The 15135-nt window shown below is 32.6% G+C and overlaps 1 protein-coding gene across 7 annotated transcripts; it reads right to left on the bottom strand.

Annotated features, from left to right (window-relative positions):
• Window positions 1–626: 626 nt before the first annotated feature.
• LOC133703432 (KH domain-containing protein At4g18375-like) lies at window positions 627–12551 on the bottom strand. 7 transcript variants are annotated; one of them, XM_062127925.1, is made up of 9 exons: window positions 12257–12548; window positions 11339–11952; window positions 10073–10567; window positions 6864–7103; window positions 6511–6777; window positions 5208–5266; window positions 5022–5118; window positions 3916–4076; window positions 627–930 (listed from the first exon to the last, which is right to left on the bottom strand). In XM_062127925.1, the coding sequence occupies exons 2-8, from the start codon at window positions 11921–11923 to the stop codon at window positions 3945–3947; spliced, it is 1875 nt and encodes a 624-aa protein (XP_061983909.1). In that variant the 5' UTR covers window positions 11924–11952; window positions 12257–12548; the 3' UTR covers window positions 627–930; window positions 3916–3944. The 7 variants fall into 7 exon arrangements, 6 of the variants coding, with proteins under 6 accessions (XP_061983909.1, XP_061983912.1, XP_061983911.1 ...); XM_062127928.1 differs by lacking the exon at window positions 627–930 and having other exon boundaries at window positions 957–4076; window positions 12257–12317; window positions 12397–12549; XM_062127927.1 differs by lacking the exon at window positions 627–930 and having other exon boundaries at window positions 957–4076; window positions 11339–11955; window positions 12264–12317; window positions 12397–12549.
• Window positions 12552–15135: the final 2584 nt, after the last annotated feature.

Raw genomic sequence — 15135 nt, 5'->3', positions numbered from 1 at the left:
CTACTTTACAAAGTGCAAAAACACCCGCAATTGGAGCTCCAAATATAGTAACATCCGAGTCTATGTCTTTAGTACTTTTAGTTTAATATTCTATTTTTCTAATAGTAAATTATAATTATATTAGATATTTAAAAACCAACCAGGTTTTACATTATAAATATGTTAATAAATTAAAAAATATATGAAATAATAAATAAAAATAATAATTAATATTAATTAAACATTAAGATGCATGTTCATCAACTGTTCTTTTTATTTTAAACCTTTTAATTTATTTTATCTTAACAGCTAAATAATGGTTTTGCTAATAACATCATTTTTGGTAACTTTCTCCTCCTACGAAAAATAATTTCTTATGCCTGTTTTGCAGGCTGGCCGTGGATGACTAATAAACAAATGGCTTATTAAAAAGGAAACCAAGACGGCTAAACCCAAAGTAAGTAACCACGTTAGACCCTACTTCCTACTAAAATTTGGAAGATTCACCAATCTCTCTCAAGTTGGCCAATCAAAACTGTTTAGCCTAAATATCAGATACTCCTTTATTGCTCCCACAGAAGAAGAAGAAAAAAAGAATGTTCTAATGACATTAAATTAACTTTAAATTAGAAACATGGCAGCAACTGTTAATCTCAAGAACAATTTCACAATAGAAAGTCATAATTACTAACCATTTAACATAATACATAAATAGTGTCGATGGATCTAAACCACCATGTTCGAATTTTTGAAAGCTGCAGGCGATTTGAACAGCAAGAAACTACCAGTATGAACATCACATGATTCGCATTATCTTATCCGACTTCAATTTCAACTATAGGGTCAATCAAGCGAGAGCCAAATGTTTTTCTTTCAAGTCATAAAGCTACCTTTATAAACTTACTTTGCGTGGGCGGCGCCCTTCTACTAAAACCATATAAGATACTTCACCTGTTTTTCAAAACACAAATAAGACATAATTCTAAAAGATTGCAGCTGTTTACCATAGTCTTTATACAATAGTACACAACAAATTATCTGTCTATCAATGAATACAAAATTGTCTGATGTATTTGTCTTCAAGACAACTACATGCACGTACAAAATTATTACCATATCCAAATCGCCTGACTCTGCTACCACAGAAACATAACCACAACATCGTTATCTACTACATACTCACCAGATTGAGCATCATAGACCATCTTCGAAGGTATCAAGTTTTAATGCATGAGAAACAGAACAGGGCAAGCAACAGAAATTTTGGCATTTGAATATTGACAAGGATTATCAACAGAGAGAAGGGCACGACGATCAACCATATAAAAATACTGTCGAGCAAAAAGGAAACAGTGCTTTTGAATTATTTGTTCAAAAGATCTTTGACAAGTCCAAAAACCTAGAAGAACTAGAATGTATACCCCCAAGAGATTTTCAATGTAAAAGAACTAGAATAAGATCACTTGATCATCAACAATATAATGTGACCTGGCCAATAATATGGGAACAGAAAGGAGCAGACAAAGGGTGGATTATTCAGATTAACGAAGATAGCATATTCATATTTTAACATTGTGTGAAAGAAACCATTATTTTGGATTTCACTATGGAAGAGTAAGTGCTACTGCATGAGTCAAGTGATTGCGAACTCAAGCCTGAGCCCCTGCAATTAGAGTGACCAGGCTAGAAGCCCTCGTTCCAAAAAAATAAAAAATTGCTGTTGTGTGAAAGAAGCATTGATAAGTAGTAAATCCTCAATGGAAAGTCCACCACACAGAAAATTTCACCCGGCCTATGATATTTTCAATTCAAAGAACTAGAATAAGATCAGCTGATTGTGAACTTTCTAACGTGACCAACAATATAGGGTAAAAAGGAAGAGGAGAAGGTTGGATTAATAGATTAAACCAAGAGCATTTTAATATTTTAACATTGCGTAAACAGTCGCAATAAATATGGCCCATGTTTGCAGTGGAAATCTACTGTGGACATGGGTAGCACACCACTCCCAAGTTCCAACAATCTTAGTAGAGTTGGTATAGCGTCAGGAAGACGTTTTAGGGACATGGGAGGTATTTCCATTGGTGAAACAAGCATCGCCAACTTTGTGAAGCTTGAGTAGTGTTATGAACAAAAAAAGGGACCAACCCACATTCCCAGCAGGAAGAATCACCATAAAAAGAAACCAGTGATTGCCTATAACCCGAGAAACTAGCTCAATACAAGATATAGAAAAACTAGCTGCTGGAAAAAGCACAAACCCAGTTGTTCCAGAATAAATAGTTGATTTGTAAGTATGGAACCCTGTGATTGTTCAATCAAACACAACAGTCAAAGAAAGTATGTTCATGTGATTGTATCCAATGGAGACCTAAAAGCTGGAAAAATGATATTTGAGGTAAATTTTACATGGATTTAAAAAAAAAATAACCCTGAAAGATTTTGATAGAGATTAGATTTCTAGAAATACAAATTATAATGTTAATAAAACCCAGAAACCAAGCAGTATGCAGCAATTCACAGACAGGAAGAAGACATGATATTCTGAAATGTAGAAAAGAAGATAAAGTGTGAGCTCCATAAGCAAGAGTAATACGATGCTGTAATATCAATACAAAACAGAGGGAAATCGAGTAGATATTCATGAAAAATGCATTGTTAGCCTTATGACTACGATGATGATGATGATTTAATAAAGTTTTTCATTATGTTTTGATGATAACATAAACATTGAATATTTATGTTATTAACTAAGTAATATGTTGTATGTCAATTATAAACATTGATTTGATATAATTTTGATGAATGCATGCCATGTTCTTGCATATATGTATGCCATATTGATAAATCATGATATATGCCATGAAACTTTTAAATGCCATGCTATAATGCTTAAATGATTTAATAAGTCCACTAATATGCTACATGAAACATGCTTGTGTGCCATATGCATTAATCTTATTTTAATTGTTAAGTAAAACACAATTCATGCCATATAAATATGAATATGTATATTATATGTTACACACACATTGCGATGATTTAGATAGATTTACAACATTCAAGAAATCATTAAACAAGCAAGGAAAGGATTCACGAAGGTCAAGAACGAAGAACTTGTAAATATAACAGTTATCAACTTCGCCAATCAAGATTTTGTAATAGAATTTTGCCAAATAGCACCTGACTTGTTTAGAACAACTTGTAATACCCCCACAACCTAAACAAATCCTAAAGAACCAAAGAAAACCAAGAAATGACTAAAACACAAAAACAGGATGAAATTGGATAGTAACCAAAACAATCCAACCATTCAGGCAATTTAATTATTGCATTTATATTGTTAATTGCTTCCGCGTTTGCTTGAGTGCTTAGAAATGTATGTTATTAAATAAAAAAATTTTAAATTGTAGCTTTACCTTGCATACCTAATTCACCCCCCTCTTAGGTTCACCTAGGCTATCCCTCTGGGTTCTAACATGCACCACTTGCATCATCAGTAGAAAAGCTCCCTCCTAAAATAAGTAGAGAAGAGATTGTACGGCCAGAAAACAACAAATGCATTCTGTGTTTGACAATATGGTTTCCTGATACTAATTCTTGGGGCAGAAATAAAATTAGAGTATAAAAATTGCCAGAAATAAGATGGACTTCCCATAACTTAATGATAAGACCTGGTAAAACAAAATGAAAGGAAAGAACCTACAATGTTCTAAGATCTGCAGATGGAAGAATAGATCAAGCAAACAACAGGAACCTATAACCATGGCCACTTGCATATCTTCCCATTTGATCTTGATAGGCACAGTTATAAGACACTGGAAGAGTTCAGCTGTAGAAGCCTAGAAAACGAAGTCAACTCCAGACGAAACCTAACACGGCTAAGGAAACATTTGAGGAAGATGGGAAGAGAATTCCAAGATTTTTACTATTCACCTTCAAATATCAGGAAGCATTTTCAAGGCTTAAGTGGCCATAATAAATGCCTGGATCAAGTTTTCAGCGGCCCGTTTTTGCTCTAGCGTGCCAGATATACGAGCAATACGATCACCTCTTGCAGAATTGGCATCAGAGATTTCTATCATTGCTCCTGATATCTGAAACACCGCAAAAGATAGAAAAGAAAACAATTGATGTCCATGAGAACTTCATCCAATCAAAGCAGCATGAGAGAAATAATAGAGGGAAAAAGCATTTGATACAACCAGATTTCAAAATATTTTCTGGAACATTACTAACGTAAATACAAAATACAATTTTAGAAAAGAATCATATATTAAGACAGACTCAAAACTTTTGCAACCCATATTTGTAATTTTTTAGATTAAAGAGCAGTAATACAAAGATCAGATGCTTGTATTATGATAAGCATGACAATAACAAAATATCCTTGCACAACACTAGCTGACTAGACAATTTCAGGTCTATTAAATGTGGATATACGACAGCCACATACTGCATCCCTGCTTTTCTCAAGAAGCTTTAATAATTTTTGTGGGATGCAAAACTGCTTCTCCAAAAAACACTGAATTGTTACTACATACTGATAAATCTGTTGTCTCCTAAAGATACTGTGGCCACCAGAAAACAAATAGACACATGATGTGGTGGAAGCAAAGCAAGGTGGATGATTGCTAACAACCTAACATGGTGGAATAAAACTGAGCAGAGGTATTAGTGATACTGCCAGCAAGCATCTAGAGAGTTGGCAAACTGTATTCACAATCCAAACACCATATCCAATAATTCACTGCGATAACTAACTTCCTTCCTCTCTTACGTGAGTGGAATAGTTCAATAGATTTTAACTTAACAAACCCCAGCAAGATGTACTCATTGTTGGCCCCAGATATTCTGCCACTAAAATAAATCGCCATGACCTGGAATGAAACTACCACACACACTCACATTATTAATTTAAAGCAAGACACATAATGTACCATCCCTAAAAATAGTTAATGCACCCTTTTCATCAAATACAAGTGTGCTTCACTGAAATCCTCCTAGGAAAAACCCAGGAAGAAAAGAAAAAAGGAACAAACCTTTCGGATGTTGGCTATATTTGCACCTCCTTTACCCATCACTTTGCCAACTGCATTAGCAGGCACTAACATTTCAAGAGTTGAGGGTGGAGGCAAACTGCATAAATGCAGAAAATCAGTTTGCATGGATGGTATAGAAGTCAAAGAAAACAAAATTCTGGGATTTCAAGAGCACAATGTACTAACCCTGCATACAGCTTAGATGAAGAATACGAGGCCAGAGAACCATAGCTATTTTCTACCATCTAATAAGGAAAAAAAGCAGGAAAAAATGAATGCCATTGAAGAAAGAAAATAAATTGAAAAAAGAAACCATTAAAAAGTGCAGCAATCTTCAGTAATGAATAGCAAAGCCTCAAAAGGCGATACTCCTAATGCTTGTGAGGGATAAAGATTCGGGTAGCATTGATGTGGTAACCCCACTTTTGCTGCTGTTCAGTGCACATAGCTTCAGACACGTTTTTATCCATCTTAAACCAGAGTTTTCCCCACCTTTCTCCATGCTACAACCTTATCCCTTCTTATCCTATCTAGTCCTGCTTAGTCTAGTCTCGCCAAATGCACCCTTAGGCAATAATCTCTTCCCACATTTTTCAATACAGTAAGATTTTTGGTAGGGTTGTTTGCTTTTGGAAATGAGTCAAAGGTTATGTGCAATGCAGAGTATCAGGTATGTTTTTATGATTTCTTATGTGAGGTTCAGTAGATGGAAGGACAGTAAGATCAGGTGATGATATGCTCTTACTTGTGTTTTTTTGTGTATCCAGATGAAGAGAAATGCTGGGGTTTTCAAGGATATATTTTTCTATGCAACAAAAGAGTTCAAATATTATATCAAAGCTAGAGAGGGAAAGGATGTCTTTATCATATTCAGGGGCTGGGCAGGAGGGTGTGTTCTGCAGCAGTTACATTGAGAATTGCCTTGCTGTTATTTTCCTGCTCGAGGATGATTGATGCAGTCAAGAAAATGAAATATTTAAGTTTTACATCTAATTTTATTAGTTTCATAATTTTCTTCTCATTTTGGGATATAGGAATTTACAATTATTATGACTACTTTTGCATTTTATTTTAATAAAGATGTTTATCCTTCATTAATTTATAACAATTTAGGAATCACTGTTTCAATTCATTGTCTCTATATAAGAAAAAAGAATTTCATTTTCAAATTTAGAGGTGGATTTCCTCTAGTGTTGTGAGGTTGACGCCTCATGGGTGGAATCCTCTTGTTGAAACTGAACAACAAGCTTAATAAAATTAGAGATGGAACATTTAGTGTAAAGCAAAAAAATAAAAGTGATTGAGCATCTTAAAGAATCTATCTATCATTCCCTTAAGCTCATAGTAATGGACATACTCCATCAACTGCATGGTCCCAATCCTAAACTCCTAAACCAATGCCCAAAAACTCCATACTAACTTTGAAAAGAAAGCTAACAGCTATTTCAATGAAAGAAGTTAAAAAGAAATTTCACCACTAGCTACATACCGGTAAGGATCCGTATCCATAAAGGCTGCTTGATGAAAGCAGGCCCAATCCACTTCCACTTTCAGCCCTCTGATCATAACCCATTGGAGCAACTGGTGGAACAGAAGGCAGGATAGATGGTATAGAAAAACCAGCACCAACAGGGTATACAGAGTCAGTACCAACCAAAGAATTCAGACCACCATCCTTTTCTTTCAATACATCATCTCTGAGCCTTAGAACAATCTGGACAAGTGCATCTCTAACGCTACTAACTTCCCCAACCACCTATTATGGTACAAGGTCAACCCAAAAAAATATTTACAAATGGAAAAAGGAAAAACAAGAAACTGAGCGAAGTTTACAAATCAGACCTCAACAAGTTCATCATTACTATCAGCACAATTAGGCTTAGCCCCTTTTGAGATGCAGATATCAGCATTAGTTCTCTTTCGAATTTCGTTTATAGTTGAACCACCTTTTCCTATGATACACCCAATAACTTTAGACAGAACAAGGAGTCGACTGCCAACAGTGTCATCGTCTTCATCATTAATCTTTCCTTGAAGCAATAAAATGGCTTCAACTGCCATGGATTTCAAATCATCGGGAGACTGCCAATGGTAAACATGGATAATTAAAACCCGATTTATATCATGAGAAAGATAAGTATATTGATATCACATACCTAAAGCCCACACATCATGTGTTGAATTTGTAAAATTAAGCAAGTTTTGCAAAATTAAAGCACTTTTCACAGAATAAAAGAGTATACAAACTAGTGTTGGAAAGCACAAACAAATCATTCTATTTGATTAGATCAGCCACATTTGACAAAAGTTAATATCCACATTGAATTATTGTAACACCCCAAAATTTGCGTTGACTATAATTGATGATTTCTTTAGAATAATGTAAGATTAGAGAAAATTAAGGGCCGAAAGACAAAGAACTAAAGAAAAGAATGTTCAAAATGCATTTACCAACTTAACTAGGTGAAGTAGGATAAATTTTGCACGATTAAGTAGGTGAAGAAGACAATGACTAAGGTGGTGAAGTATGACAATTTTTGCATGGTCATGCTTGTGAGGTGTCAAAAGGACAGTAGAGATGTGCTCTCCTTCAAAATATTCAATACTAACTACATATTTTTCTTCCATTTCTTGAACCTAAAAGAGTGCTAAACACCATCCTACAAACTAACACTACCAAACCATATAATTCCAAGAACAAATTGTGAAGTATTAGAGCTTAAATTCAATAGAATTGTTAGAAAGAAAACCAAAGATAGATTGTGAGGTTAGAAAAGAAAGGAAAGGAAAGTAAAGAAAGAAAGTAAAGGAAAAGGGGCTAAAACTTAAGGTGAGTGATTAAATTAATAAGTATGCATAAATCTATTGTTTTGGATATTTTTATGTATGAGAAATTGTTTTAAATGTTTGCTGAATTTTCGGAATATATATATATATGACCTAAGTTTTGAATGGAAACTTCATATTAGTTGATAAATAAGAGTATGATTATGAAAGATTAAAGTATAATGTGTTCTTTTAAAGTAAAAGGATATGTTTTAGTCCAAATATTGTGTTGATATAATTGCACATGATATCTAAAAAGAGTAAAGTTTGCTTTCCGTGAGATTGTGACCGCCTATATGCTACCATTGAGTAGTATATGGATATGAGATATGGACATTCAATTGTCATTCATGTTTACTTGTGCAACTATCATGTCAATATGATGTTAGGAATATATGTTGAAAACTTATGAAGTTTCTCATGCTTATTTTTTTAATTATTCACTAGGTGATCTCATTAGTAGTTGATAAACTATTTTCAGAGAATCAAAGTGAGATTGAAAGAGGGCTTGGGTAATAGGCTACCAAACAAAGTGTCTTTGGAGTCCTAGCTTAAAGTTTAATTTAAATGGTGCAATTATATCTTTCATAGATTAGTTTTTGTGTCTTTCATAGATTAGATTAGTGTTTGTGTATGGGTCATTACACATGTAAATGCATATGTAACATATAATTTATCGACGCTTTTATTGTGTAATTGCTAAATAGAACATTTATTGATACGATCCAAGTAAGGTCAGATTCGGATTTTGACGTAAAAATTTCTAATATGCAGTTTTACGCTATCGAACATAACTTTCAACTCGACCATTGGATCGAGCTGAAATTTTCATACAAGTTTATAGACATTGTTCTATGTTGGGATAAAATTTCAAATCAATCAGAGCTCAGGAAGGCCTTGGATATATGTCAGAATAGGTTGCATGAATTCCGTTATTTTTTCCCTTTGACTTGTGGACTTCGTATTTGGCAAAGATTTTTTTCCTATAAGGATGCGGTAGCTTGTTTTGGTAATTTTCTACTTCTGCAAGGATCTTTAATATGCTGCAACATAATTTTCAAGTGTAGCAAGGATTCATTGATGTTCCAAAATCATTTTCTTATAAGGATACCTTATTCATCCTAGATAGCTACACAAGGAAAGAAGAGCCGATGATATCTAATGACATATTGGTTAATTTATTTGGGGGACTTTCCTAATCCTATAAGGAAGGTTAAAGAAAGACAACAAGGGTTTCCATACTTTGAGAGGACTTTTTAGAGATACAATTAATTATCCTAAACAAACAAGGAAACTAAAGAGGAGGCAACTTCAGCAATCAATTTCCTAGCTTATTTTAGATATCTAAAGGTGGCAACAAATATCCTAGTGTTTCTAGGATGAATATTTCGTTCATGACATTATTTAAACTACGAAATTTATCTATCTTAGGATATTTTGTTTAATTAGGTGCAACAACTTTAGTTTATGTGTCAAATTTGTTGCTTTTATTATTTTCTTCATGTTTGGGCTTAGTTAGCATACTTTGGGTTTATTGTAAGTAGGTAAATATTAGCCCACAAGTTTTGGTCCATTAGGGTTACTAGTTGAACTATTATATAAGGTTTTGTAAGCTGAAATTTTACCCCAACATAGAACAATATGTCTAAAAACTCTTATGAAAATTTCAGCCCGATCCAACAATCAAGTTAAAAATTATGATAGATAGCGTAAAACTGAACAGTTGAAAATTTTACGCTAAAATCCGAATCTGACCTTGTTTGGATTGTATCATCTATGTACAAAGATATAGAACATGCATGAATGAACTAGAAAAGATAAGATGTCTTGTAAGTTTGTGTAATGGACAGCAGGTTATGTTAACCTATAAATGCATGTTTGGCTGGTAAATTTAATTGATTAGGTAACAATAAGAGGCAACTAGAGGGGTGGGTTTACTTAGCTAACTAAAAGCATAACAAGATGAAATATCATAGTAATTAGAAAAGGGGTGTGACAGCTATGGAGACTGCAATCCAATTTAACTAAGTTGCTCATATAAAAAGTGCAGGTTGGTGATCCCATTTAAGTAATTTTCATATATTATTCAACTCTATAATGCAGTACATCAAATATGCATTTGACAGTCTCTTTAACAGCATCTCTATGTAAATCAATGCAGAAAAAAGCAGGACTCCTGCATCACCACAAAAGAAACAAATCATAAACAAAGAGAAAAACCATACCTCAGTTGTAGTAACTGTAATGATACACTCATCCCGATCAGCCTTAGTATCATCAACCTCAATACGAGCACCACTTGCCTGTCTTATGCTTTTAATGGTACTCCCACCCTTGCCAATGACACGCCCAATCTTGTCAAACGGGCATAATACTCGTATAATTAACTCCTCATATCGAGAGACATTGCCAAAACTAGGAACTACAGGGAGTGTAGATGTATAAACGGGCCAAGAACTCCCCATATCCCCATAACCCTGAAGCTCTGGTATATGTGTAGCACCTAAGATTGGTGGAACAGATCTAGAAGAAACAATTGGATCTGCATTTGGATAAAATCCACCCGGTTGATAAATAGGGACATCTGATGGTATAATGATGCTTGGAGGAGGTTCTGGTACAGTTGCCTCAAGGGGAATTTCTTCTTTTGGATTGAACTTATACATGATTGCAGAAACTGCAAACAAAGCTTTCTTCACAGCTTCTGATTCACCGGTTATCTGATCATAACACAAAAATTAACTCTTGAACCCTCAAAAATCAACCTTTAGAGAAAAGCATGGAAATGCATTGCTCATTCTTAAGAAAAAGCAACAAAAAATCAAATGTCAATTTATTTCATCACAGATGAAAAAAAAAATAAAGATAAAGAAGCTGCACAGTTCCAAAAACACTATGGTTCTCCATCTATGTTAATGAAAAGTGCAACAAAATGAAAAGAGCTCATACATAACAAACTGACAAACTTGAAAGCATCAACAGGAACTTGGCTAAAAACTTGAAACCAAAATACAACTTTACTGAAGCAACCATCCTTACCAATAGACAGACATCAGTCTCAAGCTAAAGAATCCCAGTTGAAACCTCTATCTGTCATCTTAAGATTTAGTGCAGCATTAATACAGCCTAGAGATCATGTGCAATAATAGTTCGGGAGTTTGGATTCCATCAGGATCAATGACAACTTACACAAACAAAACAGTATTAGAATTTCACAATGTAAGTCAAGGGGAACCCAGAATTTTTAAGCCCTCAATGAGACTTATAGTTAACAGCATTTAAATGCCGGTTTGTTTGTGATTTCTGCTAGGCTTTTTCTCCAAGGAAAAACAAGTTCAATTGCAAAAGGATCCACATATATTTTTAGAAAACCATGCTTGCAGACAAATTAGAACCTAATAATTAGAATTTGATTAGGTTTTAACAGATAAATTCCACATGAATAACCTCAACAAATAAATGGAAAGGACATTAAAGTTCCATTTACTAACCAGAAGAAAGTTGTCAAAGTCCATAGCACATGAGTGAGTTGGGTCAGTGGCATCTTTGGCAATGATTTTAATGCTGGTCCTGGTCTTGCTTCTCAATCTCTTTATAGTTGCCCCAGCCTTGCCAATAATATTTGCAGACTGGCTAGATGGGACAAGAATCTGGCATTCCTCCTTATCTCTCAGTCTATTGTCAGAATCCCCAAGAGATGCAACAGCATTAGAAATCGCAGCATGAACTTTAAGAAGAGCATCCTGTGCAGGACACAAAGGGTTGGTGTGATTGAAATCATCATCAACATCAACATCTTCCTTCTCCTTGATATGGCAATAAATCGTTATGATCCTATCCTTGGCACCTGGAAACGGGTCCACCACCTTAACTCTTGCCCTTGACTCGTGCCTTATGGAGTTTATGACTTTACCACTCTTACCAATGACACTTCCAATTACCCCGTCGGGGCATAATATTCTATAAACAATCAGTCCATCATTATTAGTACCTTTATCATCTTTGTGCCTCTTCTGATTATTAGTATCCCTGTCATAATCTCTTTGGGGACGCGACCGCTTTCCACTCTCCACCATTTCTTTCTTATCAATAATTATTGAGATACCTGAAACAATTTTAGAAACATCTCATTCATCACATAGTATCCTAGTTTTATACTGATTATCACAAAAAATTACTCTGGAAGCACTTATCAATGCCTTCACTATACATTATATCAGCATGCATCAAATACACATAAAAAAGTAGCCATTTTTAATTAAAAATAGCAAAAAAGAAACTAATCTATAACAGTTACAGTAGCCACAGATGCTGAATTTCAATTTTAAGTTTGGAATGGATAATTGTCAAAAACAGATAAACCCAATTGAAATTTAGAGCTAAAAATAAAGAATAAAGTGCGAACGAACCTGTTAGTTAGTTAGTTAGTTAGTTGAATTGCGGGGAGGGAAAGATATGTTCTGATAAACCCTAATGATAAGCACACAGAGAGAGAGAGATAAGAGAGGGAGGATAAGAACAAAGAAAAATATGGATGTGCGATGCCTACCTTCTGCCTGTCTACGTTTGATTTTACGAGTAATAAGCCAAAGCCTCTTTCGGATTCGTGTCCTTTCCTCTGCTCACGAAGTCAAGAACGAGCCTCCTTGCTTTTCTTTCCTTCTTTTTTCTTTTTTAAGGTTCGTTTTCTTCTTGTTTCTTAACCGCTTTTTCAAGCAATTTATTATGACTTTGTTAACGAATAATTTTATTTTTCAGTTAAAAAAATAACTATATTTACACATAATTAAATAAATTCAAAATTATTCACATCAACAAATATAAAAAAAAATATTAACAATAAATAAAAAATTAATATAAATTAATATATTTAATCTTATAACAATAATTTTATTTCTTTGAATAAATTTTTTATTTAATTAAATGATATTTATATCAATAATACATTAAAAAATAGTTAACTATTAATAAAAATCAAATTCAAAAAATAAAAAGATAAATATAAAAAAAAAGATATTTAATCTCACAATATTAACTATATATTTGGTTCTATCTAATAACCTTTTTTTCGAAAAAAAATTTTATTTAATAAAATGATTATAAAATTGGCATGTGTAATGCCAAGGATAAGAGAAAATTTATTCCAAACACCAAAAGAAGTGTCTAGGCATTACTAACATGTATCTTAAAAAATAAATATATTTTAACAATGAATTCAAAATCAGTTGCATATTATATGATATTTTTATTTAATATTGAGACGGAAACATGTTAAATTTAACTCGGTCAACTCGGGTTAACTTGTAAACCTACGAGGATAATCTTGTAAAATACAAATCGGTTTAGGTCAATACTTATTTAACTTAATGTTGAAAGACAAAACTACTAAAAATGAGCACTCTATTAAAAAAAACCTCAAGTAAACTTAAGTCAACAAACCAAATTCATGACACAAATCATCAAGTTTAATAATAATAAAAAATTATCCCATAGATTATTTTTTATTTAATTATATGAAAAAAATGCATGATAATTTTTATATATGAAATATCTTTTTCTTAAAAAAAATAGGATAGACGTGTGGGACTAAGATAACAAAAGTAAATTATTAATAATAAATGGTGAAATTGTATTATTTTAGGCCATGTTTGTTTCTCGAAAAGTAGTTTCCGGGAAATCACTTTCCAAACTTTCTTGTGTTTGTTTGCCATTAGAAAAGTTGGTCAACGGAAAACACTTTCCGGTCAACGAAAAATACTTTCCAGTCAAAGAAAATTTTGGTTTGGTTTTCAAAAAAGTATTTTCCCTTTTGGCTATGTTTGTTTTCCAGAAAGTGGTTTCCGGGAAATCACTTTCCAAACTTTCCTGTGTTTATTTGCCATTAGAAAAGTTGGTCAACAGAAAACACTTTCCAGTCAAAGGAAAATTTGGCTTGGTTTTCAGGAAAGTGTTTTCCTAGAACATTGAGCGGAAAACACTTTCCGGAAGTTGTGAAAAATTTAAAAATGTTATTATTTGCTGATTATATCAAATTTGATCCTCAAACTTTTGATTGCTATATATAATTTATTTTGAATATTTATTTTTCAATTTCATCTCTTAAAATTTAATTTTTATATTAACTTTGGTCCTTATTTTTATAATTGCTATTTGCTTTTTCCTTATCATTTTTTTATTGAAATTTTTTATCTATCAAATTTGGTCCTCATTCTTTTGATTGTTACTTATTTTATTTGAAATAATTTATGAAATGTTAATTATTATTATTTTAATTCTTCATCTTTCATTTTTTTTTAATTTTTTAGATTTGATCTCTATTATTTTGATTATTATTTATTTTATTTGAGATAATTTATGAAATTATATTTTTTTTTCAATTTCATTCTCATTCAACTTTTTAATTTGTAAGATTTGTTCCTCATTATTTTAATAAACTTGAGAAAAATAAAACATTAATAAGTTATTTTCCAGCTCATTTCTCATGACATAACCAAACATTGGAAAGTGTTTTCCAACTTATTTTTCATTACACTACCAAACTTCGGAAAATACTTTCCCGAAATTCACTTTCTCCGGAATTCACTTTCCAAAAAGAAACTACTTTCTAGCAAACAAACGAGGTTAGTTTTAAGTTAAATAAAAAAAATAGATCATTGAGAACAAATGGTGAAATTGTATTTAAAAAAAAATTAATGACAAAAAATGCATTAAACAAAAAAAAATATCATTAAATTTAAATTTAACTTGTTAAATCTTAGTCATGGACTCAAATGGGTTCGATAAATTTTCTTTCTTAAGTTTATATTTAAACTCAATATAAAATAAATAAATATGCAAAAAAAAAAATACCAAAAGGAGTGTGCGAATGCATTTAGGCCTTTAAAAGGAAGAGTCAGTGCATGTAGACCTTTAAACCTAAGCATAGGCTTGGTTTATTTTTTCTTTTAAAAGAATAGATGATGAAATACCAACTTTATTTTTTTGAAAACAAAATAGCCAATGTGTCATCTACTAGTTCATATTCTAACCACCATTATAGTAGTAAAAGAATAAAGTTGGTGAGTTTTTATCCTAAAAACCTAATTTTTTTAGCCATTTATGTCCAAAAACACCTTACTAAGACCCTTGAACATCTAGAAACCAATTCATTAACTCAAAAAACAAAAAAAATCTAAAAATCCAAAGTCAAACTGGGTTAGATTCATCTTCCTCAATATAGATCTATTTTTAGATAATATTAAGGCTTCAAACAACCATTATCAAACTCCTCTTATTGCATGGAACTTGT

Source organism: Populus nigra, chromosome 9 (assembly GCF_951802175.1).
Source record: "Populus nigra chromosome 9, ddPopNigr1.1, whole genome shotgun sequence".
In the NCBI taxonomy this organism is placed as follows: domain Eukaryota; kingdom Viridiplantae; phylum Streptophyta; class Magnoliopsida; order Malpighiales; family Salicaceae; genus Populus; species Populus nigra.
The sequence above is the reverse complement of the archived record's forward strand: the minus strand, read 5'-3'. Positions and strand labels throughout refer to the sequence as shown.

Coding starts and splice junctions, on each gene's coding strand:
- LOC133703432 (XM_062127929.1), bottom strand. CDS start 11,923: ATGGTGGAGAGTGGAAAGCGGTCGCGTCCCCAAAGAGATTATGACAGG. Junction 7,104..10,072: donor TTACAGTTACTACAACTGAG/GTATGGTTTTTC, acceptor TACCATTGGCAG/TCTCCCGATGATTTGAAATC. Junction 5,267..6,510: donor ATGGATACGGATCCTTACCG/GTATGTAGCTAG, acceptor TTTCCTTATTAG/ATGGTAGAAAATAGCTATGG.